General features: G+C 38.5%; 1 protein-coding gene across 1 annotated transcript in view; it reads left to right on the top strand.

Annotated features, from left to right (window-relative positions):
* The first annotated feature begins 4,551 nt into the window (after nucleotides 1-4,551).
* Nucleotides 4,552-16,548, top strand: part of LOC114646730 (intestinal-type alkaline phosphatase-like) — a 35,926-nt gene continuing 23,929 nt past the window's right edge. Inside the window, exon 1 of the mRNA XM_028795048.2 lies at nucleotides 4,552-4,805. Within this exon, the coding sequence (XP_028650881.2) occupies nucleotides 4,727-4,805 (79 nt within the window). The 5' untranslated portion in view covers nucleotides 4,552-4,726. The remainder of the gene's footprint in view (nucleotides 4,806-16,548) is intronic.

The raw sequence follows: 16,548 nt of genomic DNA on the forward strand, positions 1-16,548 counted from the left end.
ACAGAGAAAAATTCAAAGTTTAGCAGAACTTCAGGATTGTTGAGATGAGTATTTATGACATTGCATAGCTGAATTCAAATCTATGGCTTTTCTTTCTGTTTTAGTTGCTTATGCCTGAATTGCAGCCATATACAATGACAAAATTTCATAATTTCAATTTAGGAAGTTTTCTTGTAGAAACAGGATGAAAGAACTATTAAAATTTAATTTACTCATGTATAACAAAATAAGGAATATTTGTAATGTAATTTTTTATTTTATAATTTTACGTATACGTGTGTTGAGGGGGACAATTTTTGAGTGGTTTTATTACAAATAGTAAAAAAGACAAATTCAGGGCCTAAATCTTGAATTTTTGTTTGACTGTATAGGACAAAGCTTTCAAAAATTCCTACTTTTTGCAAGCAAAAAATCAAGAAATCCAGAAAAATGAAAAATACTAACATAGCAGTGGGTAGCACTACTGCCTTGCAGTTGGGAGACCTGGGGACCTGGGTTCGCTTCTTGGGTCCTCCCTGCGGGGAGTTTGCATGTTCTCCCCGTATCTGCGTGGGTTTCCTCCGGGCGCTCCGGTTTCCTCCCACAGTCCAAAGACATGCAGGTTAGGTGGATTGGCGATTCTAAATTGGCCCTAGTGTGTGCTTGGTGTGTGGGTGTGTTTGTGTGTGTCCTGCAGTGGGTTGGCATCCTGCCTGGGATTGGTTCCTGCCTTGTGCCCTGAGTTGGCTGGGATTGGCTCCAGCAGACCCCCGTGACCCTGTGTTCGGATTCAGCGGATTGGAAAATGCATAAATTACACATAATAAAACATACCACCTATCTGATGTTACATTTACAGTATAATGAGACATCAACTGCATGGATGACTGAGACATATTTTGTGCGCTCCTTAAAAGAATACTCCACCCAAAAGTAATTTTGTTTCTACGGTATATGTTACTTATCCCATGTTGTTTGTAGTGATGGGCAAGTAAAAGTTTTTACGCCATGTTTTCATGGAGAATGGAAATCACAAAATTCAGATATGATGTGCTTAAATGAGGATCAACACTGAACAACAGCAAACTAAATTAAAACATCCATGACAAAAATTCAAGTTACTTCAAATTTAAATATTCAAATTTAAACCACATAATCCACATATCAGACATCACAATATCCCAGACACATGTTATTGTTTTATTAAATAAATCACTTCTAGTGAATGGCTAGGAATCTTGCTCACACAAGAATTGCCGTATCTTTTGAGCTGATGCCCTACTTCTCCCCTCAGTTATTGGTGGTTAAGCCACGGTCCTGGAGTTGCAGGTTTTTCAGCAGCAGTTTGTGAACTGACATTCAGTTTGCTTAAGCAGCTCAGAAATGCACAAATATGAGGCACACTTTCTTCCTCATAATGTTTTCACTTGCTTTTCTTTTCTAATTGTTCAGCTCTTTCAGGCAGTGTTCTGTAATGCTGATATATCCTGTCAAGTGACATGGTAGTCAGTTAATGAGATGTTACTGGGCAGGACTTCTGACAAATCAACAAAGAGGAGGAGAGTCTTCATTTAAAAGCTCATTCTCATTACAAAATGAACCCCACTTTCTTTTATGACATGATTTTCCAAAAGCGGCTTAACGATATTTTAGCAAAAACCACACCTGCTTAGGACATTGTTAGCATGCGACTGGATGCCTGACAAGCAGACTATATGAAAAAGTTTTTTCATGGATGTTTTGATGCTATTTTCTGTTGTTCAGTATTGGCCTCCACTGATGGCTGTTGTATCTGTTTTGTAATTTCTGTTCTTCATGGAAACTGAACTTGGCCATCACAATAAAAAATATGAGGTAAGTAACAGATAATAATATTATCATTTTTGTGTAGAGAACTCTAAATCTAAATCAGCACAGGCATTATACATTTTGTAACAGTTTACATTTTTTGCCATAACCCACTACTAAACCTGTTAGTATGCAAATGTAGTTCCTTCTTGAGTTTGCCTGCCAGGTCTTGGATCACAGTTTATTTACCTTTAATATGCAGCCAGTTGTGATCAACTCCTAAAGTGCACCATGCAATGGGAAAAATTGTAAAAGATGGATTGCTTTCCGTAAACGTGCATGAGATGACCCTATGTCAACTGATCTGTGTCTCGTCTCAGCGTGGTGACTACAGTACTACCTTATACCAAAAAGCTTTAGGCTCCTTGTTCACCAGCTTACTCTGTGACCTTTTGCAAATCATTTAATTTGCTTCTGTTCCAAATGTAGGAATATGGAAACAACTGTGCTATCAATTTTCAAGTTACTTTGTATCCTCATTAAAAAATTCAAAATGAAGTTATACTACAGGACAACAATAACCGCTCAGTTATAAGTGCAGCTTAATGTCTACAGTCCTGATGGCACATGTATTTCTTACCAGTATTCAGATAATTAATAATATTTTATTACCTGGGATTGTGTTGGGTCCTATTTATGATTGATTACCCAAAGATGTTCTAATAATTTCATGTTCCCACAATTGTAACATGGTAAAGGCAGCTTAGTACATGACTGGATGGATCACTGATACAGTATATCTAAATACTGTACTCTCATATACTATTTCAAAATTCCAAGATCTCCAGATTGCACAATGCTGGTGCTGAAGGATGAAATCAGACGTCTAGAGCAACATCTAGCCTTCTCCTCCTCTGCTAAGCTCTGGTTAAACAAACACCACCATGACATTATTACACCAACACAAAATCTAGGGCACTGTCTAACTTTTTCTTCCATCCTAACTTAAGTTAAACATATTAGTGACAGCTCAACAGGTGAGGTCATCGGTTTGCTTAATAACCAGCTATTTGTTAAATTTACTGCCTTAGCTTTCTACCTCTGGGCTACATGAGTTAACCCTTTGGGGGAGACTAGCTTGACCTCAGGTTAATAACAACTCCAAAGACACAGCATCGGCTTAACCCACTATTGGCCTGCCATCAGCTGCACAGCATGACCACTACATGTTTACTTTTCAATGGATGACCTAACATTTTTCTGGTTAAAGCTCATCAACCACAATGCCATGTGACCATGCCAATGACAAACTAACCCTGGGTCCTGCTAGGACCATCAGCTGACCACTGTAAAACAACAGTGACTGCCTACCAGCAGGGTGCTTTCTTGATCATTAGGAATGTATTATAAATAAAAGAGGTTTCCTCATCTTCTCCAGGGTCCCTAACATTTGAACAATGGGTGAGAAAATGGATTTGGTAAATTAGCCTGGACTACAGAGAGGGTTAAAAACAAAGAGTGAAGTGCTACAGAAATGCAGAATAGCTAAGTGAGGAGATGAGGTGGAGATGATAATCTAAATACAAGGCTTAAAGGTGACTAATGACAGTCGTCTGGCACTCATTTATAAATAACAAAAAAAAAGTCCATTCCAGTTTATTGTTTATTTTGCCTTTACTGGTTTATTTACCATGTGTATTACCTAGGACTGTAATGAGATCTGATGGCATATCACTCACTTAATGGTCTAGCCACACTGAAAGAAATATTACATCAAGCCATTTTTACACGACTGTCCTGTCTGAGTTTAGGGAACCAGAGATGAAGTGGTCATAGATTATTTTATATATCACTGAGAAGTTTAAAATAAATAAATACAATGAAATGGTAATCACAGTAGTAGTAGTTGTATGGTCATGCATAACGATTACAGTAAAATTATCACATGCATGTCTGCACAACACATGTCACCACTCTATAGAAATTCTTAGACGCCTTACTGATGAATGGATGCTTCAGTATTGTAGATTTTGCTGTTCCATCAAAGCTTCACAGACCCTGACTAAGTTCTTGGTCTGCTTACTGCTGAAGCAGAATTTGCATGTTCTCCCTGTGGTTTGGTGGGTTTTCTCCAGACACTCATTGCATATTCCAAAGAGGTGCATATAAGACAAACTGGCCATTTTAAGTTGTTCTGATTTTGATTTTAATTTAATCTACTTTGTTAATCTCTGAGGGGAAATAGCCATTGTGCAGCACCCCTAGAGCAACTTTCAGGTCAAGGGTTTTGCTCAAGGGCCCAATAGAGTAGAGTCCCTCCTGATGTGAGTGATTATGGGGGTGTGCAGGGTTGTGCTCTCAAACGACTGGCAGACTGTCAAAGTTCATTTCCTGCCAAGTGCCCAAAGCTGCCAGCGACATTTTACTAGGCTAAGTGGAAAGGGATAATTGGAAGGACGCATTACTTTTAAAATACACATCCGTGGGAAAAAAGGGATGGTGTTAGGAAAACTGACACAAAGCTGACAAGTCAAGCACATTCAATGCTCATGTATTTGATTCATAAACAGTGAACTAACAGAAATAAATACAGAAAACCACTACAAAGTAAGGAATACCCTGTAATTATGTGTTGGACTAAGTAGATGCATAAAATGGATGGATAGATGAACAGAAGGAAAAAAAGGAAGGAATTCCAGTTTCAGGCAGTTCAACTGGCTTATTGATTATTATGCATTGGGGGTGGTGACTGTGAAGGAGGAGTCAGATAAAGGTGGCTGTGGTCAGACGGAGTCGTTGGCCAAAGGTATAACTCCACTTTCAAACAACTGACTGCACACCCTACAGGGTGAAGGAAAAAAAAAAACAAAAGAAATCGCAAAGCCTGTCCTTTGCTCTCATTGGCACCAGGATATAAATGAAAGTTTAGACAAACAGAACAAGTTCAGACGCACAGACCATGGATCACAGCAAGACCTGGTTAGCTCTGGGACTCCTGCTTTGCTGTTATATGAAACTCTCCTATGGGATTATTCCAGGTAAGTGAATTTTACTACTTCTATTTTTATTGGATCTTTTTGCACAGAATTATTTTTTGAATACTGCTTATTTCATCATGCATGCAAGCTTCAAAGAATGCTTTGTTTTTAACTAGTTAAAACGAGCGGATGACTGTAAGGAAGCTCCTGTACTGCAGACATAATGATCTTACATAAAGAAAGGTTAGAAGGCAACTTTCATATTGAAAGTTACCTTTCATCTCTTTACAGTTTCTTTCTTTCTGTAGATGCACTTCTCTGCTATTGTCCAAAAAAGAGAGCATACACAAAGTCATAGAGTCTTGAGCGTAGCTAGCACAGGACACCAAACATAAAAACCCTGAAAGTGTAAAAGAAAATGATATGTGAAGTATAAAGCTATAAAGCCCCTGGAGAAATGTATACAATGACTAAGTATATTCTTAATTTCATTGCTACACCCACTGTGAATTCACACTAACCCACCCTGCCCTTGTGGCACTTACTTACTCAGCAAACTCATTTATTTAAAGTTTTTTAATTCAAGATGTTCATTTAGCAAATTAGCTTTTTTATGAAGAAGGTCACATAAGGCAATTCCACCAAGTTAGCACAGTTCTGAGCTTTTACATCGTCCTTGCATCCATAGCCAGCATCTGCATAGTCAGTAGACCTTGTCCAATTTGCGTACACATTTCTCAGATAATGGACAAATAAAAAGTATCCATGGACTCACTCCCTTCCTCTCATTGATGGGTGAGAGGTCAAACTCCATTAAAGGAATACAATGTAAAAAATATACATGGTTCAAAAAATATGAATCTCTTTGAGAGCTTCCACTGGATGAAATATAATACTGAAAATAAGTGTTACTAGCTCTTCTTTGCTAGACGCCACACAACAAATGTGTGTGGCATCCTACTGGTGCTGCCAGAGCTTTAGTATTTGTCCTCCACATGTTCAGTTGAACTCCTGTACTTCCTTCTTTCTAGCACTCCCGTTTTTTTTTAATTTTATTGATTTTATTGTTATCATTCTTTACAAATAGATAAATTTTTACAAAAAATAGGAATTGAAAACAAATCAACCCCCACCCCTGAGAAAGAGAGCATGGCCAACAGAATAAAACTTAACGCTAGTAAAAATAAATAGATTGATGAGTTTAAAAGGCAGATAAAGATAAATGGAGAAGAAAAAGAAATGGGAAGAGAATCTGCTTCCTCAGTGCTTTAAGAGCTTATTCTAAAATATTATTGATTAGATCCTGCCAGGTTTTGAAAAAGTTCTGCACAGATCCTCTAAGTGAGAATTAGATTTTTTCCAGTTTCAAATAATATAAAACATCAGTTACCCACTGACTTAAAAGAGGAAAGAGTTAGGATTCTTCCAGTTTAGTAAAATATGTGCACATGCCAGTAGTGTAGTTAAGGCAATCACAGTTTGTTTGTCCTTCTCCACTTTAAGCCCATCTGGAAGAACACCAAACACACCTGTTAATGGGTTAGGAGGGATTGGGACACCAAGGCTGTCTGAAAGGCACTTAAAAATTTTTGTCCAGAATGATGTTAATTTGGTGCAGGCCCAATCTAGCACTCTAGTTAATCTGTGATCCGTGCACTGTGCTACATTTATGAAATGAAAGGCGAAGGTTCAGCCTGCTGTCCATGTGACACACACCTTTTCATCTTCTAACAGTGAATGCTGTCTAAACATGTGCCTTTGAAATGTTTAATAGTTGCAGTGCTGTTTGCATTTTAGTGGGTGAAATGTATGCAAGGAAGCAGAGGAGTGGATTCCCAGTTCATGTTGTCAGCACTGGCCTTTGGAATGGCTTGTATGGTTGATATGCCAAGTAGCAGTTTGCTATGCTACTTGCATAAATTGACCACATGCATGTGAGGGGGAGCTGTTTACTGCTTTGCTCCCAGTCCAGCCAGGATAGACTCCAGTCGCACAGAGCCTTGAATTGGAGTAGAGGAATTTTGAAAGTTGTTATGGAGCTTTATCCTTTTGAGTTGTTTGTTTCTGTGACAATATGTTAATATTTATAACTCTTTATAGTGTATTATTTTGGCCATATTGTCATGCTCTTTAGCTCTCACACAGAATTTTAAAGGTGAATGAATTAATCAGCTATAATAAAAGCTTTTTCTTGTTACTGTTACTTTTGTAGAACTGGCCATGTAGCCATGATATTGGCGAGACAACATAAAAATTTGAAAATATTTACTTTGGTAAACAAGATTTCCTACATGGACAGCTGCCTATGTTAATGTTTTCCTGCATTCCCCCTAGTTATGACATTATTCATATTGTAGCACTGGGGGAGGTAGACCTCCTATTATGCCCCAAAACACTGCGGACCTTCAGCTGGGCATTTCACATCATCCCTCCCCTGAATGCAAGCTCTAATTCTATATTAACTGTATTTGTCTTCTCTCATGATATTTAAGTAAAGGTTGAGTTTTCCACTGTCAGTTAGAGGTGCTGTGTTACACATGCTGCCTATGAAAAATGGCACTGTGAGCTCTACCTAGGGTAGCAGTCAGTGTGAGTGTCCATACAAACCCTCATAAGAGAGACATTTGTTTGAAACAAGTGTATCTAACCCCACAATACAAATTTAAGGTACATTTTAAGACACTTAAGAAATTAAAACATGTTTATATTTGGGAATTCTTGTTATCTGAATTTTTGACTATTTGATGTATCTTAAAAATACCCATAAAATTATAGAGGATTAATTGTGAATATTTTAAATGTCTTTCAAAATATGTTTGTCATCTTAAAGGTTCTGATTTGTTGTACATGCAGAATAACAACTTGTTTAATTCTTGTGGTGGTGCAAACAACAACTTTGGAAATGTGAATAAAACTACCATCCATTTTCTGAACCTATTTAGCCCTCTTCAGATTCACAGCGAGCTGAGACAAAGCCTATCCTGGTAGCACTGGGCATACAGTAAGAACAAACCCTAGGCTAGATAACAAGTCCATCTCAGTCCACAAAGGCACAATAAAAATAATAATAATAGGATTTTTATTCTATATATTCTTATCCTTTCCTAATGTAATGATAATAAATTCTGTGTATGTTGTGCTATGTGACCTTAATTCAAAGTGACTAGAAACTTTCTAGTTCTTTCAAAAAAACAACCAGCCAAACTTTGTATACACATCCATGAGAGAACAGAAATGTAATGCATTAACACCAGCTTTAATAAATAGCCACTGTGGCCTACATAGGCTTATAACTTTATGCAGTCCAATAACATAAACAACGAGGCAAGTGATGATTCATGGAGCACTCTGTCTTTACAAAAGCAGTTGCCAGAGGAGATTCATTAAACATGCAAGCAAGTTTGACCAGGGGCCTCACAGTTGAATGAGCAATAGTACAGGCAACAAGAATGAAAGAAGCACGAGTACAGAAAAATCTGTGTGTGTAATGTGTGAGTATTCAGTTGAACTTTGCCGCAGCACTCTCTCCGAGATCTTTTCTCACACACTGTATATTATCAAGCATTTTGAATTTGTTTTGAAAAAAACTAATCATGGTAATGAGATTTAAAAAAGGATCCAAAAATCTATGTACTGTACTCTGAAATTAATTACTTCCATTTTGAAAGTGCTGAATTCTTTGCAGAAAATAAAAAATAAAACTGCAGTATAGCAATAAAAAAATCAATGTTAATTTCACTTCCCATACAAAAGACATTTTGTCTTCACTTAAGATACCAGCTATATTGGTAACATTCAAGGTTTGTTAAAAATGCCCATTTATAAAGGTTATCTATCATAAAAGCTGTCAGGAGCGCAAACTGTCTATTTTAGAATGAAGATATGGTGACAATGTATGTATCATGCGTTCTGCACTCTAACTACTTTGTAATTTCACATTATGGTTTAAAATGAAATCAAGCAAATGTTATTATTTTGGTAGTACATTATTTTGAAAACACATTTGAACTAGTGTGTAAAATACCCTTTGGTAATCAAAGAGTACTATTAGCTGGCTGAACACTGAAATCTTATTCTGGCACCGTGAAATATACAAGAAATTATCTGTGGAGAAAGCCATGAATTAGGATTCAAATATCTTAAATAGACAAACTGCATCATAAATTAATACACAATCTGCAAAGAAAAGCCAGAGCTTTGCCTAACTTCAAACCAGTCTTTTGATGAAACATGTAGACATTGAGCAATGCTAAAATGGATACTTCACCATGAAGACTGAGGTATTATGCATGATGAAGCAATTTACCACTCTGGCACTGGCAGCAATGCATTTCTATTTAGTTAAAAGCATGGAAAGAAGAAGGAATTAGTGTTTCCCTCAATGTGAATACTGTCAGTATCAGAGGATCAGAAATCTCTTGTCACTTTCTGCTACCCAGTGCCACACTCCTCAGCATCGCTGTTGAGATCAACACAAGCAATTAGGCCTCCATGGAGTTCCTATTTATCCTTTTTCACTGAAGGTCTATGTTGTTTCTCTCAAATCACCCTGAAACTAAGCAAAAGATTAATTAGGAAGTGGCCACATTTTGTACCTTGATTTGAACCCTGTCTGGCATGATGCAGATGTCTTTACCTTTTTAAAATGGACCAAAGGTTTTAGGATACAAGGAGGAACAATCAGATACTTTACTCAAAATCTCATATTAGTCTGTTTGTTCTGTGCAGCCATTTTGGTAGTGATGCGTCTCTGTTTTATTCCCAGTCCCGTGTAGTCCCCATAATGTTTATTGTTATGCAATTGATGTTTGACAGAATCCAGTCTACTCTACATGGCATGTCCATTAATAACGAAAAAGATCAACTCCACCACCACCTATCAAAGATGTGAGTAGAACAGCACAGAGTTTGGTAAAAGAACACCATGCCATCAACCTGTGCGTCATCCTATAATTTGAGTGAACATGTTGTGTCATTACAATGATATCTGTCATGATATGGTTACGTGTTCAATTTTTCAATTTTAATTTTTCTTTTTTCTGTTTAAGGCTTTGTTATCCATATCCACCTGTTCATTTCTGCTATTAATTTTTTAAGATTCTTTTAAGGGTCCCAAAAATATTTTGTGTTGACCCACATCATCATTTTGTTTCTCATTGATGCCGCCGTTTTGTGCAGTATTTTTGTAGCAGTTACTACAGGTGACATTCAGTGTTGTGTGTGTATCTGGGGGCCCAAGGACATAAAGGTTTGTTCCACACACTGCCTGACACTCAAGAATATAACAAACTTGTCCTTGTTCGAGTTGCCTTTCTTGTTGAACTTTCTGGCTTATAGAATTCTTATTTTGTTCTCAGATTTTGATTATTATTTACAACCCTCACTTTAGGCAAAGGACTGAACAGACCTTTGGTTAAAGATTCTAGCCTTGGTTCTCAATAAATGTTTCATTTTCTGATTGCACAATCTTTTATTGTTCCTGCATAAGCAGTAATAATATTCAAATTGAGAAAAAATAAAACTTCTGAATAACATTTACATTAAAATAATTCAATTTACGCATGGGAACACATTCCAGGCTAATTAAAAAAAAAGAATTTTCTAGTTAACATCTGCTCACTATTTAGATAAATGAAGCATAAATTTACAGATGACAATAAAAGTAGTGCAATTCAGCCACGTGCTTATAATACTTGTAATGTAAACACATTATTCCAAAAACATTTTGCACTTTTACATGGAAAATAAAAATGAAATAGGTTGCAAATAATACAGTCGATAAACAGAAGCCTGCAAAGCCTAATTCCATTTAACAGGCTGACTGGCATGGAGACTCTCGTCCCATCCTTTTTAGGTCTCAGCAAATTTAGTCATCTTTAGGTGTTTAACCGGGTGCTCACATGGACAGAACACCAAATTTACCTTGCAAAACTCAATCAACAGTGGCTAATGAAGCCAAGGGATGCATTCAATTCACACATCTCAGCCTCTTAAGTTGGATTATTAACAATCATTGGTGTTAGGATGCTAAAGTTTCACTCACAACTTGCTCAAAAAGCACTTAGTATTTGATGCTGTGTCACCAATTTCTACAGGAATATAACTAATTTCACAAAATATATTACCTGTGTATGTGGGAATGTGTCCTTATCTGGTATATAAATGTGTGCAAAAAAAGCAAAAGTATGAAACACATCGCTAGTAAGATCGAAGTAAACAGGTTCTTATTACCTTAGTTTTGATGATGATGATCTATCAGAATTTTACTTTAGTTATGAAGTTGTCACTCAGTCCCAACTGACTGGAAAACGGGATTTGTCGCCCCTATCTGGAAAGGGAAAGGTGATCGCCTGGATTGCAGCAACTACAGGGGGCTAACACTGCTCTCGGTGCTGGGTAAGGTCCTTGCTAGGGTCGTCCTCAATAGGATCTATGATCACTTGCTCACCTACTAGCAACCGGAACAGTCTGGTTTTAAGCCTAAGATGTCTACCATCAACTGCATCCTGGCACTGAGGGTTCTCATGGAGCACAAATGTGAATATCGGCAGAGTTTTTTTTGCAGCCTTTGTCGATTTTCGTAAAGCGTCCGACTCAGTTGATCGAGCTGCCCTGTGGGACATCCTGAGGGTTCACGGGATCCCCTCGAGGTTGCTGGATATCACGGCCGGCCTATACACTGGTACTGTGAGTGCTATGCAGAGTGGAGGCAGAACCTCTGTGTTTTTCCCAGTTGATTCTGGAGTTCTTCAGGGGTGTGTTCTTGCTCCTATTTTGTTCAATGCTTGTATGGACTGGGTGTTGGGCAAGGTCGTGAGGTCCAGCGGCTGTGGGATATCTGTTGGTGAAGAAATATTCACGAATCTCGACTTTGCTGACGATGCTGTGATCTTCGCAGAGTCAATGGAGGCTCTGATCGGGTCGCTCGAGAGACTGAGTGACGAGTTCGAGTGTCTGGGCTTGTGAGTGTCCTGGATAAAAACCAAGATCCAGGCCTTTAATGACCTCTTGAGCACAGCCATCAGCAGTGTGTCTGTTTGCAGAGGGACGGAGGGAGGTTTACTTATCTGGGCAGTGACATTCATGTCTCTGGTAACTCTTCCTATGAAGTCAGTAGACAGATTGGAAGAGCATGGGGGGTCATGAGGTTGCTGGAAAGGGGTGTGTGGCGCTCCCGATATCTCTGCAAAAGGACAAAGCTCCAAGTCTTTAGAGTCCTGGTGCTTCCTGTCTTGCTAGATGGTTGCGAGACATGGACGCTATCCAGTGACCTGAGACGAAGATTGGACTCCTTTGGTACTGTGTCTCTCTGGAAAATCCTTGGGTACCGTTGGTTTCACATTGTGTCGAATGAGTGGTTGCTCATGGAGTCCCGAATGAGGCACATTACCTGCATTGTGAGAGAGCGTCAGTTATGGCACTACGGCCATGTGGCGTGTCTCCCCAAGGGTGATCCAGCTTTTAAGATCCTCATTGTTGGGGACCCGAGTGGCTGAACCAGACCAAGGGGCTGCCCACGTAACACCTGGCTGCGGCAGATAGAGGGTCATTTCCGGAGGGTGGGACTGGACTGTGTGTCTGCCTTGGGGGGGGTTGCCAACCGGGATCCCGAGTTGTTTCGCCATGTAGTGGGTGTGGCAACGCACTGTACCAGTGCATGCTCCCCAACTTGACTTGACTATAAAGTTGACTTTTGCAGTGAAATAAAACAACAAATCTGCTATTATATGACTCAAATTGTACAAAGTACCTTGATGACCTTGCTGGTTTAAAAAAAATCAATTTTAAAGTGATTATATCCACTACCTTTACGAGGCAAGGGTTAAACTACATTTCAAGCCTGTACTCTTTCACATCAATGAAACGGAAATGTTCTTGTAAATTTGTCCGGGGTTATTCACTCTCTGGATATAAGCTAGTGTAATTTCTACCACACTTGCAACATCATATTAGGTGTTGTCTTCTTTATTACAGAGGGATATTTATTTTTATTAAATTTTATGTCAAAGAAAGGCAACAGAGTGACACAGTAGTTAGTGCAACTGTCTCAGAGCAAAACAAATGCGGGTTTGAAGTTTGTCTCAGACACTGCTTCTATGGAGTCTGCACATTCTTTTCTGGTCACCCTGGATGTCTCTCCAGGTAAAGATTACAGTAGATGTGCCTAATAGTGTAAAATGGACAAATAATAATGCATCACTGTACTTATCAGGAACTTTTAAGCCCAATTGTCTTCTTAATTTGCAGTCTATGAACATCCCTACATTTTTTTAGCATACTCAATTTTTATTGAATATTGACTGGCCATTTATTAACTTCATATTCAATAAATGTAATCTTAAGGTATTTACAAATAAAATACTTTTAAAAAGTACAAATGTACAATTTACTTTCACTTGGTTAGTAAGTTATCCATTAATTGCACACATCTTTACATTTGTTTGAACTCAGATGTGTAGAGATTTAAATTGCAACATCTGCTAGCATACAGTGGAATTGCATCTTGTCAGATAGCATGGAGGACACAAATGCACAAGCTACAAGGACATTTTTGTCACATTTTCCGATATCTGAACTTATTTTGACAGAAGGTTTTCCAAGGATGCTTTTAGATGGACAACTCAGCATATGCAAAAAGGTATCTGACCATGATGTGGGGTTTAGAGTGAAGTAGTTATAATACGAGGGGGTACCCAAAAATAACTGGAATCTGTACCTGGCACGCAATCTAAACTTAATTGTGAATTTTGCTGCTAGATGTAGCACACTTACACTTCTGTGGCAGTCTGCCACAGACTGTTCTGTATTATTTGTATGGCATTCTGTGTCGGTTTTCTTGGAGCTTATTAAATATTTTCTGCAATTTTTGTGATGGGTGATCATAAAGAACAACAAGTCTGCATTAGGTTTTGTTTTCTGTTAGGGAAAACAGCTGCTGAAACAGTAGTGATGCTTGAAACTGCTTTGAAAGAGGAAGCTTTAAGTAAAACACAGGACTACAAGTGATTTTCATGTTTCAAATGAAGGGAAATGTCACTTGAAGACCAATCAAGATGTGGCCGACCTTCCACGATTAGGAATGGCAAAAATCTTGAAAAAGTTCGCAATGCAATTTATGAAGATTGTCGTTGGACTACAGAAGAGATTTTTTAATTAACTTGCGTGTCTTGGAGCTCTTGCCACCTCCCTACTCGCCTGATCTTGCTCTGTGCGACTTTTTCTTGTTCCCACATAAGACAAAAGAACGTTTTATACCGTGGAGGAAGTCCAAAAAAAATTGCTACAGGCATTGGACAATGTTCCTCTTCAGCAATTCCAAAAATGTTTCCGCCAGTGGGAAAACTGTTGGGACACGTGCATTCATTCACTTGGAGAGTACTTTGAAGGAGACTAAAGTTTCAGTAAGTAAAAATTAAAACATTTTTTTTTTTCAATTCCAGTTATTTTTGGGTATCCCCTCGTATATGGTTTCTAGGCTGACCCTTACCCTGGAAATGATTCTAGGAATTAACCAAGAAATGACCAAAGGTTTGAACCTGCCTGAATCCAGTGTGTCTGTTACTCTATTTTACAAACAAATGCAAGACAGGCAGAAACAGACCAAGCCTTATTTCTAATTTGTTTTTTGAAGAAGGTCTCAAGATCCAGCTTTGTAATTTCTCAGCACTAATGGACCCTGCTGATTACCGGACATATGGACCCATATCAGACTGGAAACCACCTCAAGAAGGCAATTATGATATGTAAACACTAATTTATTACTGGTCAAGTGGTCATGAAGCTGATAGTCCTGTACTCAAAGCGTTATGGCTTTTTTGCCATTTTTAAACACTCTATAATCATACAACACAAGAAAGAGAGGAAAACAGACAACCTGCAGCTGTACAGAAAAGGTCAGGAGGACTGAGAATTGGTGGCACGTGTGCAGAAAATGTAAGATAATGCCACTAAAGATGTTGTATTTTTTGTCTTATTGTTGCTTCTTCTGGATAATGTACACATTTCCAATTATGGGTCTTTTTTATGTGAGGCAGACATCTGTGTTACAGAAAGGGTGGATTTCCTGGCTTTCATCATTATTCATATTCTGGAGACATTTTGCCATATTCCATAATTAAACTAAAATAACTGATGAAGCTGCAAAGATCAAACGGGCAACTTTCATTAGAGTAAGCATGTTCTTTGATCTTGTTAGTGGAAGCAGCACATTGTTTAGCACTGTTCCCTTACAGCTCACATCTAAGCACTGCAAGCCATAACTTCAAGAATTACTGAAACGGGTCAATAGATTCTATAAACGCTATTTTTTCTATTTTATTTCAGATACTGTGTATGCACATTTACCCATCATTTTAGCTTAAACATGGACAACCACATTTTTCTATTCTTTTAAAGTGAAAAACAGCTACAATTATTTTATGTCATTATTAAGAGACAGGAAAATCTGACTATCCCCATGTAAAGACACTGTTGTGCTAAACAGCTACAGATACTTTACAAGCTCTTCCTTGGAATGTTCTGCTGTAGAAGGTCCAGTTTTCATGGCAACTTCAAACTGGTCAAAAACCGCACACAAACCAGTCACTGTAAATGGAAAAAAGGGCATGGCATGTTTGTTTTAATGGAAAGACATTGCCAAGAATCTGTGATAAAAGTATAGCACTTCCACCATGTTTTCTGAAACTGGAACTTTTGCCACTTCAAAAATGAACATACTTCATAAACTTTAAGGCTTTGGTTTCATATTTTTTCCTGGTGCCCCCATTATAAACTTCTGTAGACATTATTCTTCATTGAAAATCACAAGTTTTTGGGGGTAGAGAAAAGCCAAGCAAAATGACACCTTTTATTGGCTAACTAAAAAGATTACAATATGCAAGCTTTCGAGGCATCTCAGGCCCCTTCTTCAGGCAAGATGTTTTTGGGGCAAATTAATGTAGGCAACAACTGTGCAAAATTAACCTCAACTGAACTATCATGAATTAAGAGTTGCAAGCTGGTGCTGTAACATATATATATTTCAAGAATGTGTTATTTGGGGGAATAAAACTCAGTGTGTCAATAATCATAATCATAATCTAAACCTTTACGCAGTTTGAAAATTGCAATAGCAACACTTTTATGTGTTTAAAATAAAGAAAAGGTATCCATCCATCCATTTTCCAACCCGCTGAATCCGAACACAGGGTCATGGGCGTCTGCTGGAGCCAATCCCAGCCAACACAGGGCACAAGGCAGGAACCAATCCCGGGCAGGGTGCCAACCCACCGCAGGACACACACAAACACACCCACACACACTAGGGCCAATTTAGAATCACCAATCCACCTAACCTGCAGTCTTTGGACTGTGGGAGGAAACCGGAGCGCCCGGAGGAAACCCACACAGACACGGGGAGAACATGCAAACTCCAGGCAGGGAGGACCCGGGAAGCGAACCCAGGTCCCCAGGTCTCCCAACTGCGAGGCAGCAGCGCTACCCACTGCGCCACCAAGAAAAGGTATGTAAATGAATAATACGTGAATTGTGGATTTTATTTTAAAGTCATTAGTTTCTACCCTACTTATTTTTCTATGTAACCACTAAGCACTTAATGTTCATTTTCTTCTAGAACTTGCAGTGGTGGGAAGTGAAGCCTCCTTAAGTTCACACACGTTTCCTCCCCAATCCAAAGACAGCCATACTAGGGAGTAGGTACTTGTGCCCTGAGCTATAGGAGTTCACCTCACGCATCACTAAAAATGCCACACAACTGGAATGTATTTGACTTCAAAAAAATTTAAAAGCAGGGTTACTCGGTGAA

This window comes from Erpetoichthys calabaricus, chromosome 2 (assembly GCF_900747795.2).
Source record: "Erpetoichthys calabaricus chromosome 2, fErpCal1.3, whole genome shotgun sequence".
Lineage (NCBI taxonomy): Eukaryota > Metazoa > Chordata > Cladistia > Polypteriformes > Polypteridae > Erpetoichthys > Erpetoichthys calabaricus.